The sequence below is a fragment of the Trichechus manatus genome, unplaced genomic scaffold, assembly GCF_000243295.1.
Source record: "Trichechus manatus latirostris isolate Lorelei unplaced genomic scaffold, TriManLat1.0 scaffold00002, whole genome shotgun sequence".
NCBI classification, from domain to species: domain Eukaryota; kingdom Metazoa; phylum Chordata; class Mammalia; order Sirenia; family Trichechidae; genus Trichechus; species Trichechus manatus.
Window position 1 is genome coordinate 37,012,068 of NW_004443938.1, and position 16,155 is coordinate 37,028,222.

General features: G+C 38.2%; 1 protein-coding gene across 1 annotated transcript in view; it reads left to right on the top strand.

The window, feature by feature from the left end:
* MAP7 (microtubule associated protein 7) overlaps positions 1-16,155 on the top strand; it is a 167,867-nt gene that overhangs the window by 105,652 nt on the left and 46,060 nt on the right. Inside the window, exons 3-4 of the mRNA XM_023728362.1 lie at positions 1,734-1,835; positions 9,395-9,472. Of these exons, the coding sequence (XP_023584130.1) occupies positions 1,734-1,835; positions 9,395-9,472 (180 nt within the window). The remainder of the gene's footprint in view (positions 1-1,733; positions 1,836-9,394; positions 9,473-16,155) is intronic.

A 16,155-nucleotide genomic window follows, 5' to 3' on the forward strand; every position in this document is an offset into this window, starting at 1 on the left:
AGCTAGATGTTCCCCGAGACCATGGTCCCCAGAGCCCTCCGTCCAGCAACTCAGTCCCTCGGGGAGTTTGGATCTGTCCATGGGGCCTCCATGACCTTTTAGGAGTTATTTTTAAAATTAGTCTTCCTGAAACATGATTATTATCACATTCTTTCAAATTCAAAAACCTTGAGTAGATGGAGCCCTGTCTTCTAGATAATATCTGATTCCCTCAACCTATAATTTATGATCATCAGATTGAATCCCTACCCTCTGATGAGAAATTTACTTTGAATAACTAGGTTATAGTAGTATTAAAAAAAAAAATTTGACATCGAGTGGATTCTGACTTACAGCAACCCTATATAGCACAGAGTAGAATGGCCCCATAGGGTTTCCAAGTAGCAGCTGGTGGATTTGAACTGCTGACCTTTTTGTTAGCAGCCACGTCTTAAGCACTATGTCACCAGAGCTCTGGTATCAAAGTGGTCATAATTACAACTTAGTAAAGTTTTGGTCTGGCATAGATTTGGCCTCAACATTTGGACATTTATAACCTTATGTCAGCTTTAAGCCCATTGCCGTCCAGTTGATTCTGACTCCTAACAACCCTATAGGACAAAGTAGAACTGCCCCATAGGGTTTTCGAGGCTGTGATCTTTTTGGAAGCAGACTGTCACATCTTTCTCCCACAGGAGCTACTGGTGGATTCGAACTGCCAGATCGTTTGGTTAGTGGCCAAGCACTTAACCACTGCACCACCAGGCCTCCTTATATGTCAACTTTATACTAGGAGAATATTCTTATTGTTGATCTATATTTAAAAACAAGCTTAAACTGTTTAATGAGTTTATAAAATGTATCTTCTTTTAAAACTTACTCATATTCAAAGACTAGGATAAACTTTTCTGACTGTGTTAATGATAAAGGATGACTGTAAGGCTTTACACCTGACCAACTGGAAAAATGGAATTACTTTGTTGATGCCATAGACCGCGGGTAGAGCAGTTTTGAACGCAGAGAGTAGGAGGCAGGGATTTCTACCTGATGCAATGGTAGGGATTCTTTTCCAAAAGATGTCTGTTTTCCTTTAAACCAAGTTTGAAAATATATTGAATAAAGTAATAAATAATAAAGGAAATTTACTTGGACCTGGAGGACCCTATAGTTTATATAACCAGAGAAGTGCCTGCTTGTTTGTGCCCTTTGTAGCTTTCCTGAAATACATTTCTCCTTTTGTTGTTGTGTGCCGTCGAGTTGATTCTGACTTTCCCCTCGTCTCTTTAATAATCTTTGTTACTGAATTTTTGTCAGAAGCGTTTTGCAAATCCCAGTGAATGATATCTCCTGATTCCTTTTTGATGACCTGCTTGGTTATGTTGTTGGAATTTTTTAGTGACTAATGCATGAACTTCGTAAGAACTGAGATCAGAGACTTTAGGTTCCAGTTGTGCTTCGTGTGGTCTCTGTAACTGTGAACTGGGATAGCCAAGGTGAATAATCTCCATGACCCTTGAACACGCCACTATAGGATTGACTTGAGCTGAAGCTGTTGATTTTGGGATGTGTCCTTCCCACTGAACTGTGTGCTCCTCAAGGGCAGAAACTATAAGGACTTCATCTTTTTATCTCTTGAGTCTAGGCTTGTACTTGCTGCAAAGGTTAACAGTAAATGTTGAATAGGTGAATGTTTCTGAATAAATTTTAAACTAAATATGTCTTATTTTTTCTTTTCTTATGTCTCATTTGTATAGCGCCTGACAGTTATAAAGTGCAAGATAAGAAAACGCCTGCCTCCAACCGCCCCTCCACTGCCGTTTCAGGACAAAATAGCAACCACTCAGGAAATAAATCAGGTATGATGCGTTGCATTCACTATAGAAAAATGAAGCTTATCTCCAAAGTCTTAAAGGCATGCTGATGAATTGTACATTAAACAAAGCTAGAATTTTGGAGAACTTGGTTCCAGTCCTACCTGTAAAACACACACTCACGCTGGCTTGTATGAGTTTGCTAAGTTGGAGAACCTCTCAAAGCCTGCATTTTCTCTCTTTAAAATGGATATTCAAGTCCCCTGCTTACCTCCCAGAATTATTTTGACAATAAATGAGATAGTGTATGTAGATGCATTTTACTGTCAAGCAGTGTGTAAGAGGTAGTAATTTCACTATTCTGTCTAATGATAACTACGATACAATTTTTTATACCTGTATATTCAGCATTATTGCATATCTCTTATATGACTTTTTCAAAAAAACATTTTAAGAAGTCTTTACACATAGCAAAGCTGGTATGGAATTATGTTTTTCTTCTCCATTCCCTGCAATGATTCTACACCTACATAGTAATTCATTTAATAGTCTATGATTCATGGTCTGTTCCACTCAGTAACACAAAGAAGCAAACAGTCTGTAAACATAATACAAACCATTGAATAGACAATGCAGTTGCTTCCAGGTATCCAGTGAGCACTGTTGAGTCCTTGGGAGAGACTAATGTATAGTATGATGATAAGAGAACGTAATACCAAAGGAACGTAATGGCAGGCTGACTACCCCAAGAAGCTCTTAGAAGCCTACTTCATGCTATGTCCAAGACCAAAGTCACTGAAAAATTGTGAATCAGTGAAAATAAAGATAAAAAATAACTGGGTCTAGCCTCATCTCCGTTATATGTAGTTTTGTAATTTTTTTTTTTTTTTTTTGTGGGGGAGGTATTGAAGAGGTCTGGAACAGAGCAGATAGATCTGGCTTGTCATTTAGAAGGAAGACAAATAATAAGTACTTTTGCAAGTATTGCACAAGCAGCTATTAGTGAAAAATGATACGTGGTTTCAACAGAGTTTTAATTAGCAGACTGAGATTTTCCCATTTTGTACGCTTGCCTTTTCATGAATTTATTCATTCATCCTTCCACCCACCACCTACCCACCACCCAACCACCATCTAATATTTATTGAGTTGCTTTTCTATGCCTGGGACTATGAGAGAAAGTGCGACCGCTGCCTTCATGGAGCTTATTCTAACCTAACGTAGCCAGTTGCTGTTGAGTTGACTCAAGCACATGGTGACCCATGTGTGTTGGAGTAAAACCGTGCTCCATAGGACTTTCAGTGGCTGACCTTTCTAAAGTAGATCGCCAGGTCTTTCTTCCAAGGTGCCTCTGGGTGGACTCGAACCTCCAGCCTTTCTGTATAGATCTGAACGTGTTAACTGTTTACACTGTCCAGGAACTTCAGAGCTTATTCTAGTGGACCTTTATTTCTTCCACTCGAGTGATCATCCTTACAGGTTTCTGCTTATGGAAGTAGAAATTCTTCAGCATTAAAACCTTGTTTGTTTTACCATAAAAATTGAACATAACTAAATTGTTTAGACTGTATTTCCTTTGAATTACACCTTCCAGTTATGGTGTTTTCAATCGCCTCATATGCATATGAAAGCTGGGCAATGAATAAGGAAGACCAAAGAAGAATTCATGCCTTTGAATTATGGTGTTGGTGAAGAATACTGAACATACCATGGATTTCCAGAAGACTGAACAAATCTGTCTTGGAAGAAGTACAGCCAGAATGCTCCTTAGCAAGGATGGTGAGACTTCGTCTCATATACTTTGGATATATTATCAGGAGGGACCAGTCCCTGGAGAAGGACATCATGCTTGGTAAAATAGAACATTATCGAAAAAGAGGAAGACCCTCAACAAGATGGATTGACATAATACCTCCAACAATGGGCTCAAACATAGCAACGCTTGTGAGGATGGCGCAGGACCTGGCAGTGTTTCATTCTGTTGTACAAAAGGGTCGCTATGAGTTGGAGTCAAATCAACAGCACCAACAACAATGATATTTCCTTAGTTCCCTCCATCAACTATTGCTTCTAATTTATACTGTTCTTTACTGTGCAGTTTATACTTTTATATCTTGATAACTCATTTATTCATCTTGTGTTAGCCTGTGTAGGTACTAGGCATACATTATTAAAAGACATGATCCCTACCCTCCAGTTCACAGTATCGTAGCGTAAACCAGTATGTGAACAGATTAGTCTAACACAAAGTGGCCAGTGTAATGAGGGAAATACAGAGTGTGTGGAGAGCACAAGGCTAAGAAGTCTGTTCCGACCCAAACGGCCATATCTTTATAGAGCTGTTTCGTTTACATTGCTAAAGTTAACTCAGGAGACGTTTTGTTTCAGATCAACTGTGTCTCTTGAGCATCCTGTGTCTGTTTTTTTTGTATATACAAGTAAGCAATGGTAGCTAAAAAGCCCTTATTTAGGAAACCACTATGTTATTTTCCTGAGTCTCTCCTAAGGATGATATAAGAAGTTCCATGTTGGAGGGCTAGCCTTGAGTAAAATCTTTTGATTTTGATTTTATGCGATATGCGTCATGGGAATGTCTATCTAAATGACTTTGTTAACTTTCATTCACTAGAATTAAAAAAGAAAAAAATCTACATGCTGTATTTTGGGATATTTTGAGTACTTTTCTAATCAGAGATAGGCATCCTGACTATATGACTTCTCAGGGTCCCTTTTAACCCAGTACATTCTAGCTAAACTTTCTTCCCTCGTTTACCTCCTGATACTCCAGACAATATTTCTGATTTAGAAAGCACCTGTCTGTATTCAAATTGTTAATATTTTACTTTTTAAAGATTAATATAAATTTATTTTGTTTTGGTAAATATATATGTAACAAAACATTAGACATTTCAACAATCTTCACATGTACAGGTCAGTGACATTAATTATGTTCATCATATATTCAACCATCACCGTTACCTGTTCCCAAATTATATCATCATCCTTAACAATGTTTTAGCTTTAAAGTCCTCCCGGTGTACACACACACTACTTATGATCTTCTTAATCATACCTATTTCTCTTAGTTTTTTCATTTGGAAGATAGGCACAATACCTCTTCATCAAATGAATAAATGCTTGGATAATGCATAAGATTATTGTGAAGAATAAAATGTAATATGTGTGAAAGTGCTTTGTAAAATGCAAAGCCCTATACAGAAGTTATTTATTGTATAAACAGTAGTTGTTCAGATAAAGTGAGTTTTTGAAAAAGCTTTGTCAGTGTGAATTGATTTTCCTCATCCTTAGGGGTCGCTCTTTAGTAGAGTGACCATACTTTCAGGTTTCTGCAGGACAGTCCAGGTTTATGGATGGCATCACAGACAGATTATTAATAGTACCCCCTTTCACCCTTAGAAGTGCCCCCAGTTTGGATGGGTACCCATAGATAGAAGTTGAATGCAGAGTCCAACTGCCAAGTTGACTTATACCAAAATTCTGTTTCTCTTCAAACGTTTTTCCTTCTGAGAGTCAGTAACTTAGTTTTATTCTAATAATATTAATTCATTGGTAAACAAAGTGGAATGTACATAATGTTAAATTATTTTCTATACCTTGATTTTATTTCAGGGAAGATGATGTGGGGGTGGAAGTGAGCAAGAGACAAGGAATTGCCGAAAATACTCCATTCGCTTGGAATTATTCAACTGCGTCTTTTCCCTTTTGAAAACCTGTCTTTAAGGAGAAACTTTAACAATTTTTAGTTATTAAAACTAAAATTTAATTGCTAGCATTTAAATTGTTTAAAGGCTGTTATCAGATACAAGATCGCTCTTAGTTTTCCCATTGGTGCATGTTAATGGAAGTTTAAAGGCTCTGAAACTTAGCTGAGATTATTTGCTCATTCAGTCATATATTCATCTATCCACCATTCATCCACCAGGTACTTACTGAGGCGCCTCTTTTCTGCCAGGCACAGTCCTAGGCATTGGGAATGCAGCAGTGAACAAAACAGACAAGCGTCTGTCTCTACCCCCCACACGACGTTCTGGCACCAAAGTACCTTACTTATGATGTAATTAGAAGAATGAAAATGTAACTTAAACTGAATAAAATGTTCACTCTGTAATGCAACATTTTTTAGTACCAGGTTCCTAAACCAACCAAAATCTTCTAGCATATCACAATCTGTTAGCATCTTACACTTCAAAAATGTTGCAGTAATTCTTTACTTCCTCAAATCTAATTCCAGGTGAGTAGTGATTATCATTTCTGGATTGATCTCAGAGAAGGCCAGTGGGAACTATTGCAGTCTTAACCATGGGCCTCATTTATAGTGGTTAATTGATATATTTGTGCAGCACTATATACATCCTTGCTGTGGCTTATCATTTCCTTTTGCCAAAAACAAATGACAGCAAAAACTCCCTGCAGATGGCCCTTCACAAAATGCCTGAGGGGGCCCACATGCCCATTTTCCTGTTTTAGAATTAAACTGTTATGGGACCAGGCGTCATATTTTCTACATAAAAATTATTTAGAACCTCATAATGATTTGTAAATCTTAAAAATAATTATCATAGTGAGTGTGAGCTAGTGAGGGGTCCATTTAACCAGTTTTTTTTTTTAATCATACTTAAAAGCAAATGAAAAGTATAAAATATCAGCACCTAGTGTTGCTCACTTTAAAATCTTTAAAAACAAAGATGTCATTTTGATGACTCAGGTGAGCCTGGACCAAGCCACGTTATTTTCAATTGCCTCATACGCATGAAAAAACTAGATAATAAAAAAGGAAGAACTGACGAATTTGAATTATGGTTTTGGAGAAGAATATTGAATATACCATGGACTGCCAGAAGATGGAGCAAATCTTTCCTGAAGGAAGTACAGCCAGAATGCTTCTTAGAAGTGAGGATGGCAAGATTTCATCTTGCTTACTTTGGACATGTCATCACCAGTCGCTGGAGAATATCATGCTTGGCAAAGTGGAGGGTCAGTGAAAAAGAAGGAGACTGTCAATGAGATGGATTGATACAGTGGCTATAATAATGGGCTTAAACATAGCAACAATTCTAAGGATGGTGCAAGTCCAGGCAAAGTTTTGTTCTGTTACGCATAAGATCTCCATGAATCAGAGCCAACTTAACAACACCTAACAACAGCAAAGTTTTGTTCATAATCCACACTGTCAGATTTATACAGGTTCCTAATAGACTTTCATACAGTTTTTATTTCACATAAATGTACAAATTCCATGAAGTTTGAGAGGCATTTGGGATGCAAGCCCTTTAAATTTGTTGATGAAGCACTAACACCTTTGTCTCTAAATTGTTATTACAGTAGGTTTCTATTTTTAACATGAGATTTTAAAAGACTTGATGTCAGTTTAGTAGAAGGGAAAGTAAACCTTTTTTTAAATGTAATCATCATCATTGTCTTAGTTATCTAGTGCTGCTGTAACAGAAATACCACAAGTGGATGGCTTTAACAAACAGAAATTTATTTTCTCACCGTTTAAGAGGCTGGAAGTCCAAATTCAGGGTACCAGGTCTAGGGGAAGGCTGTCTCTCTCTGTCGGCTCTGAGGGACGATTCTTCAAAGTCCTCACCATGACCAACAAGCTCCATGCCCTTTGCCCTTATGTGTCTGGCCTCATCACCTACTGACCTCAGTCTGCTCCAGTCACTCAAATCTCTCTGTTGCCTCTTGAACACGTTAGGTACTCACTGGCCTCAGGGCCTTTGCACTTGGTTTTCACTTCCTGGAATATCTGCATGACTAGTTCCTTCACTTCTGTCAGATTTTTACACAAAAAATTTACCATCACAGTCTTCCTTAGCCCCCATCTAAAATTTTACACACCCTCTTCCTGACATTTCATGTCCTTTTTTGCTCTGTTCTTTGCATTTATTTCTATTTAACATTTTACATATTTTTTTTCCTTTTTTGTACTATAGATTTTACTCATTTATCCTGTTGTTAAACTTTTCCCCAGCAGAATGTAAACTCCATGAGGGCGGGCTTTTTTTGGTTTTTATTTTTTGTTCACTGCTGTGTTTTCAGTATGTAGAACACTGCTTGGTACATAGTAGATGTTCAGTATGTGTTCAGTGAATGAATTGATTTACTGGGACTTACCAAGTACTAGACACTGTATTAACACTGGTACAAGCATTATTATATTTAATCCTTACAATGGTGTGAGATAGGTCCCATTTTTGTCCTCTATTTACAGATAATAAATAAAATCCACATCATAGTTTGAGACTGAGAGAGGTGGGTAAGTAACTTGGCCAAATTTATGTAGCAAGTAAATTGGCAGAGCAGGAACTAAACTCTTGTCTGTCTGACTCCAAGCTGTACTCTTCACCCCCAACCGGTAAACATCTATCTCGTAGAAATTCATTTAGTTAGGATTATTTTTTTTCTTTTCTCTTTTTTTATGGAACAGACTTTTTTCTTTTTTTATGTTTTTTTTATTTTTATTTTATTTTTTATTGTACTTCAGGTAAAGGTTTACAGAACAAATAGTTTTTCATTAAACAGTAGTACACATATTGTTCTAGGACATTGGTTGACAACCCCACGACATGTCAACCCTCTCCCTTCTCGACCTTTTTTTTTCTTTTTTGGTGAAAATATACATAGCCAAAGATAACAGCATTTCAAAAATTTCTACATGCACAGTTTAGTGACATCGACTGCGCGCTTCCATTTGTGCTGCTATTCTTACTTTAGATGAAGGTTTACAATTTGTGCTGCTATTCTTACTTTAGATGAAGGTTTACAGAACAAAATAGTTTCTTATTAAACAGTACACATGTTGCCCTATGACAATGGTTAACAACTTCACAACACATCAACACTGTCCTTACTCAACCTTGGGTTCCCTATCAGCAGTGTTCCTGTCCCCTTCTGCCTTCTAGCCCTTGTCCCTGGACTGCTGTGCCTCATTAGTCCCGTTTTGTTTTATGGGGCCGTCCAATCCCCGGCTGAATGGTGAACCTCAGAAGTGACTTCACCACTGAGATAAAGGGTGTCTGGGGGCCTTACTCTCGGGCTTTCTCCAGTCTCCTTTAGGCCAGTAAGTCTGGTCTTTTTTTGTGTGTTAGAACGTTGTTCTACATCCTTCTCCAGCTCTGTCCAGAACCCTCTGTTGTGATCCCAGTCAGAGAAGTCAGTGGTGGTAGCTGGGCACTATCTAGCTGTACTGGACTCAGTCTGGTGGAGGCCTTGGTAGCTGTGGTCCATTAGTCCTTTGGACTAATCTTTTCCTTGTATCCTGTATGGAACAGACTTTTTAAAGCATAAAAATAACACAAGTAAAATAGCTTAGGAACACAAGATATCATTTATATCGTTTGATGTAATGTAATGTTTTTAAATGAAAGAAAAATACTTGGGAATTCTCAGAAAGTTATAATAATAAACTGTATCACTGACCGTATCGTCATATGTATTAGCTGTTGTAAGAGGTAGTAATATTTCATTCAACAAATTTACTGGCCAAAAGGATATTTACTAGTGTATATCATTATATTTAAAAAAAAAAAAAAAAAAAACCTGTTCTTCCTGTTAATGTTTTTCTTGTCATTTTTCAGACCCTCCACCTGTGCTTCGAGTTGATGACCGGCAGCGGCTGGCCCGGGAGCGACGTGAGGAACGGGAAAAACAGCTAGGTATCCCAGGCGCTGCGTCAGCACTCCCATTTGATCACTCAGGGACACTGTTGTTGAAATACTGGTTTTTCACCTCTAGGATGATGGGTATTTAACATTGAGCAAATGGACATCACTATATTAACTGCGTTGGTCCGTGTGCCTTTATGAGTTTAGTAATGGTGTTTGCTGCAGATGTATTGTGAAACAGAATTTAGTACCTGATACAAGCATAGGGCTAAATTTTAAGTAACAATAGGATTAGGGTCAGGCCCAGCATTAGAGTCATTTCTGCTTCTTATTACATTATAATCACAGTTTAATGTGGCACTGGAGGGAATATATACATATGAGTAGAGGGATAGTATGTCAGCAGATTACATTTTACAACTTGAAAATTAGGCCAGCGAGCATTTGGTTCTTTTTTATGTAGAAATTTATGATACTCTGTACTGCTAGGGCAGTTACTGCCTCCATGCTAGTAATAATGCTGCTGTTGAACTTATAGACGATGCTACCAGTATGCTGTCAAGAAATGCACAAGACCTAGTGCTTGGGTGTCTGATTTTTCTTTTGTTACCTAATGCCCTTGGGAAGGGTTAGAAACTACAGTTATTTGTACCATAATCACCTGGAGAGCTGGGTCATAGAACAAGCTTACAGGAAGCAGAGACCAAAGCACTCAGAAGTTGAACAGTCATTGTCTTCTAGAACATTGAGCAAGGACCCTGGTGCCAACTCCTCTTTTACTTTGTCGTCCGTTTATGCAGAGTTGCTAAAACAGGATACTCTGTTTATCTACCTGAGAAAGAAGAAATGCTTGGTCAGCGTGTCTCATTGTTTCCAGAGTCTAGGTATTTTAAAACTAAGACTTACTTTGTTTGCTAAAAATCTTTCCAGCAGATGACACATAACTGTTCTAAAGCAACTGCTTTTAATCGGGAACCCTGTACCTATATCCCCGTCCCTTTGATTTTCCTTATTCAGGAACTTAAATTTGTGGAATTGAGTGGTATGTAGAACCAAGCTGGTTATCAGAAGTTTGTTGACAATATGTACAGTCTTTTAATGCAGGCCTCTGTCTATCCCTTGCCATAATGACCATACCAAAAATAACCAAAACCCGTTGCCATCGAGTCTATTCTGACTCATAGCAACTCTATAGGACAAAACAGAACTGCTCCATAGGGTTTCCAAGGAGCAGCTGATAGATTCAAACTGCTGACCTTTTTGTTAGAGCCGAGCTCTTAACCGCTGAGCAACCAGGGCTCCGTAGGAGGTCATTTTATTTTATTTTTGGCCGTAGAGGTTTTTTACAAATTTTACTAACTTGTTAGAAGTGAGGAAGCTCTGCTGACTTTTTGTGCCTAGAGTTTCCACCCAGGCCTGAAGTTTCCTGTTCCTGACAGGTTTCCTGCAGGCAGGTTCCTGGAAAGCTGGGCTGACTGTGTGCAGCAGGTCCCCCACCCCCACCCCATAGCAGTCTGCAGTCTACAGCCCTTCCTGCTGTGAACTGTGCCCATTGTTCCCTAGTCAAGGTTGGTTTGACAAGTGGACCAGAACTGAGGAAGAGAGGCAGAAGCAGATCTATTGAAGCAGGAAGAGACTCGAGCTGAGCAACAGGAAGAAACTGACTTCTGTTCCGGTGGCTGTCATTTGCACTCTGTTTTTGGATTCATCGAAGGATTAGTGCTCTTGTCTGCCCTGTCTTAGTTGGATTGGGTCTTAAACTATTAAATATCTCCTTAGAGTTACTACATCAGTTCATTTTTGCTGGAATAGAAGTGTCTTAGTAGACTACTTCTTTTTGGTTTGAATCCCTTATAAATTAGTCTGTACATACTAACTCATAACTTTCCTCTTTGAGTTTTTTTTATCTTTCAAAGCCAAATAATAGCAATTTTTTGTGGAAAGCATGAATATATTGATCAAACAAAAGTGATTTTACATCTCATGCTATAAAGTTATAAGACTTATTAGCTTTGAGCCTACGAATTCTCTCTAAAAGCTGCCTAGTCATTATGCTTTGTATGCTCAGTGGCTAGATTTTTTTTTAGAGTGTAATCCCATATTGCAATACACATGGGTGGCGCAGCACTTGGTCTCAACGTGATGTAGTAATTTATACATTTAAAAACCTTATTTGCCAGTATTGTGTTGAGAAGATGTTAAAAAGATGAATGATCCAGTGCTCTAGAGCTAGCTGCAGTCTAGTGGGGAGGCAGATAAGCAGGCAGCAACCATGGCACAGTGTGATGCGTGTGTCATGATAGGGATGTGCACAGGAGCACGGAGAGCCCATAAAAGCACCTAACCCAGCCTGGCTATGTCGGATGCCACCTGAGCTTCCTCCTAGAGGATGAAGAGGCTTCATCCAGGGGGGTAGAAGAGGCAGCGACTATAGAAGAACGATGCCGAAAGCATTGCTAAGAGACTCAACATGCTCTTCAGATTATTTTATGGGTAAAAGGAATTTTCCAATTATTGGATTATTATATTATCCAATTATCACAACTTTACTTTTTTGGTGAGCCAGTATATAGTTTGTATCTTCCTAGCCTCTGCCATGTTAAATATCATAGTTTTTCTTAATTCTGATCTCATTTCTTCTCTTGTTGAAAAATCATGATCTTCATGAAATACACCGATTTTAATTCTTATTTTTTCCGTTAATTTCTTTTAATTTTAAAGCAGTGTATTTTACCTATTTTTTTCCACTTAAATCACCATAGTAGGAACTAAACCTTGAGAAGCTTTCTTAAATTTTATTTTCCTAGGTCAAAAAGCATACACATAAATATGTAAATAAACATATGCAAATACACACACGTACATTTGTAAAAGATTCATCTAAAATCTAATTCAAGCTGTGTCTTAGAGAATGTAAGGATAATTTCTAAAGAATCTTTACTAATAAAAAAAAAAAAAAAGGTCACACCTGACCAACTACCCATAAACTGTTTGGCAGAAGCTATGATGGCAGGGGAATATTTAAAGAAAACAAAAGTGGCTGTCACCTAATAGATATTTGGATTGTGCTTGATTCAAAAACAATAAATAGTTGGTAATATCAACTGCTACTGGGCTTTCTCACTTTAAAACTTTTCAAGTAAACAAATTGGAAAACATTCCATAAAGTCCAACAAAGCAAATTTTAAAATGATTAGCCAGTAAAATCAGTTATTCGTTGTTGGTTGAAATTAATGTTGAAATCATTAAAGATTTTTTTTTAATCCACATTTTTTAAAAAGCAAGGTTCAGAGAGAGAATAAAGGTCTGATTGTTTTGGTTTTGGAGGCATGGCATGTTTGTACTGTTTTATAAATGGGAAGGGCCTATTGATAACTTTCTTTGTGTTAAATCTCTGAGTCATGCTTTAATGCTTTTATAGTAGGATTATGTCATATGACTGGTTCTTTCTACATTATCCTTCCATTTATTACATAAAATCAGGCATAATTCTTAATGTATGGGACTCTTCTGTCAGTTTGTTTGGGCACATATTCTCTGAAAGCATGATTTTTCTCCCTTAAAAGCGTTTTACATGAAAGAATCACCTCAACCACTCCATTCCATCTGACATCATTCAGGCCATTCCTTCAAACTCCTCTCTCTTGTCTTCTGCATCTCATTCACCTCTGTCCTCTAAACTCTAACTTTGTTTTTTCCTAGAGGGAAAAAAATCTCATTTGTTCTCATGGGTTCAACTCTCACTACTTTTTTGTTGATATGGGTTCCGTATTTCCAGCAACTCATTAGGCAGTGGATGCATCTCTATTATTTGCAAGTTAACTTCTGTATAACTAAGTCTTCTCATTCTCCTTCTCCCTCTCTCCTGCTGCTTCTTTTTGTCTTACTTCTTCCCTTCTTCCTCTGCCTCCCAAACTGACTCCTTTTGGTAATTTTCGTGTTCCAATCAATTTTACCAATATTTTTTTGGCCCAAGAAATGAATCGTTTCAGCCATTTTTTTATACTTCTGCCGCTGCTAAGGGCGCTGACTTCTTTCTGACTATTGACTGGTCTTAGCTATTGCATCTTTTGCAGAACAATACATTCTTTCTTCCTTGGCTGACCCAGCCCTGCACATTGAGTAGTCTCCATCCTGGGCTCCTTCGTTTTAGTTGGGCTGCTTGTAGCTACCAGTGGTCAGCCTGGAGTTAGCCTAGCCCTCTAGCTGGGGCTTCAACCATCTGTATCCCAGTTTGTAGGTGAAAGTTGACATTCTCCATCCCCAAATCCATTTAGTCACAAAGTCTAGCTCAGATCCATACCTTTATTTTTTCCTTATTTTTAAAAACTATGTTAAGCTTATTGTCTTAGTCATCTAGTGCCGCTATAACAGAAATACCACAAGTAGATGGCTTTAACAAAGAGAAAGTTTATTCTCTCACAGTCCAGTAGACTAGAAGTCCAAATTCAGGATGTCCACTCCAGGGGAAGGCTTTCTTTTCTCTGTTGGCTCTGGAGGAAGGTCCTCGTTGTCATCAGTCTTCCCCTGGACTAGGAGCTTCTCTGCGCAGGAGCCTCGGGTCCAAAGGACGTGCTCTGCTCCTGGTGTTTCTTGGTGGTATGAGGTTGTGTGTCGTTCCCCGCCGCCTCCCCTGCCCCCCCTTCTGTCTTTTATATCTCAAGAGATTGCCTCAGGACACAATCCAGTCTTGTAAATTGAGTCCTGCCTTACTAACACAACTGCTGCCCATCCTCCCTCATTAACATCATAGAGGCAGGATTTACCACACATGGGAAAGTCACACAATACCTGGAATCATGGCCCAGCCAAACTGATACACACATTTTTGGGGAGACATAATTCAATCCATGACATTTATATATAACAAAAGATTTGCCACTTCAACATTTTTTACATGTCCAACTCAGTGACATTAATTACATTCATCATGTTGTGCAACTATCACCAGTGTCCATTTCCAGAATTTTCTATCACCCTTAATAGAAGCTCAGCCATACTTTTATTTTTGCTGCCACTGCCATCATCATAGTCCAGGCCTTAATAAATTAATTTCTTAATCTCAGAAACTACCTCGTAGATGCATCTTATTATAAACGGAGATGAATGTAGTGGGTGTATTGAAATTCAGTTAAGCTATTATCAAATTGTCAGGTAATACCTGCCCTTATAATAGGTCACTTTAACAAGTCTTAAATTCTTTTTTTATTTTATTCTATTGTACTTTAAGCGAAAGTTTACGTTTCAAGTTAGTCTGTCATACAAAAATTTATACATACATTGTTATGTGACCCTAATTGCTCTCCCTCTACTGTGACAGCACATTCCTCCTTTCCACCCCTGATTTCCTGTGTCCATTCAACCAGCTTCTGACCCTCTCTGCCGTCTCATCTCACATCTGGACAGGAGCTGCCCATTTAGTCTCACGTATCTACTTGAGCTAAGAAGCACACTCTTCATGAGTATCATTTTATGTCCCATAGTCCAGTCTAATCTTTGACTAAAGGGAACGGTTTTAGTGCTGGGTTGACAGAGAGTTTCAGGGCCATGCTTTCTGGGCTTCCTTCAGTTTCAGTCAGACCATTAAGTCTGGTCTTTTCACTAGAATTTGAGTTCTGCACCCTACTTTTCTCCTGCTCCAACAGGTACTCTCTGTTGTGTTCCCCGTTAGGGCGGTCATTGGTGGGAGCCAGGCACCATCTAGTTCTTCTGGTCTCAGGCTGTTGCAGTCTCCAGTTTATGTGGCCCTTTCTGTCTCTTGGGCTGATGCTTTCCTTGTGACTTTGGTGTTCTTCATTCTCCTTTACTCCAAGTGGGTTGGGACCAATTGATGCATCTTAGATGGCCACTCGCTAGCTTTTAAGACTCTAGATGCCACTCACCAAAGTAGGATGCGTAACAAGTCTTAAATTCTTATATGTAGCCATTTTTTCAGTTAGATGAAAAAGAATACACAGGTAATCTATATATTAGTTGTGCCTTAAATCTAGTTGTTCTCCATATATGTTATAAATTTAATAGTCCTGCAATATGTTGGCAAGAAAATTCAACAGGACACTCAGAGTCCTTAGCAAACAAATAGTCCTCTACTTTTAGGGATATATCGGGTTTCGCTTTTTGATGATGATACGAATTAAGTTTGAAGTGTTGGTTTAGTGTAATTCTTACTTATTTAATCTTTTCATGAGAACAAATTTCTTACATAGATAGAATTACATCCCTACCTTGGGCTTTCCTGGATTCTATAAAATCATGAAAAATTATTAAAGAATTGTATGTTTGAGTGCCATAGCTCATCAAGAAAAAATTGAGCTAATAAAATCTATAATTTGGTTCAGTCATATTGGACTTTATAGCTAAGTTCAAAGCTGTATAAGAAATCTATCATAATATAATATTTTAGAAAGAGTAATATACTATAAAGAGATTTTATCCTTAAAACTTTGTTCAACTTCAGTTACATTTTTTTAAAAGTTTTTCTCTGGATGATTTCACCAGATTTCGTTTTCTCTTAGTAATAACGTTCTTTCTTTGCCTTTTTTTTTCTCCGTAATCTCAGTGTAAGGAGCCTTGGTGGCACAGTGGTTGAGCGCTCGGCTGCTAACCAGAAGGTTGGCAGTTCGAACCCACTGGCAGCTCCACGGGAGAAAGATGTGACAGTCTGCTTCTGTAAAGATTACAGTCTTGGAAACCCTATGAGGCTGTCCTTTCGGGTCACTATGAGTCAGAATCAA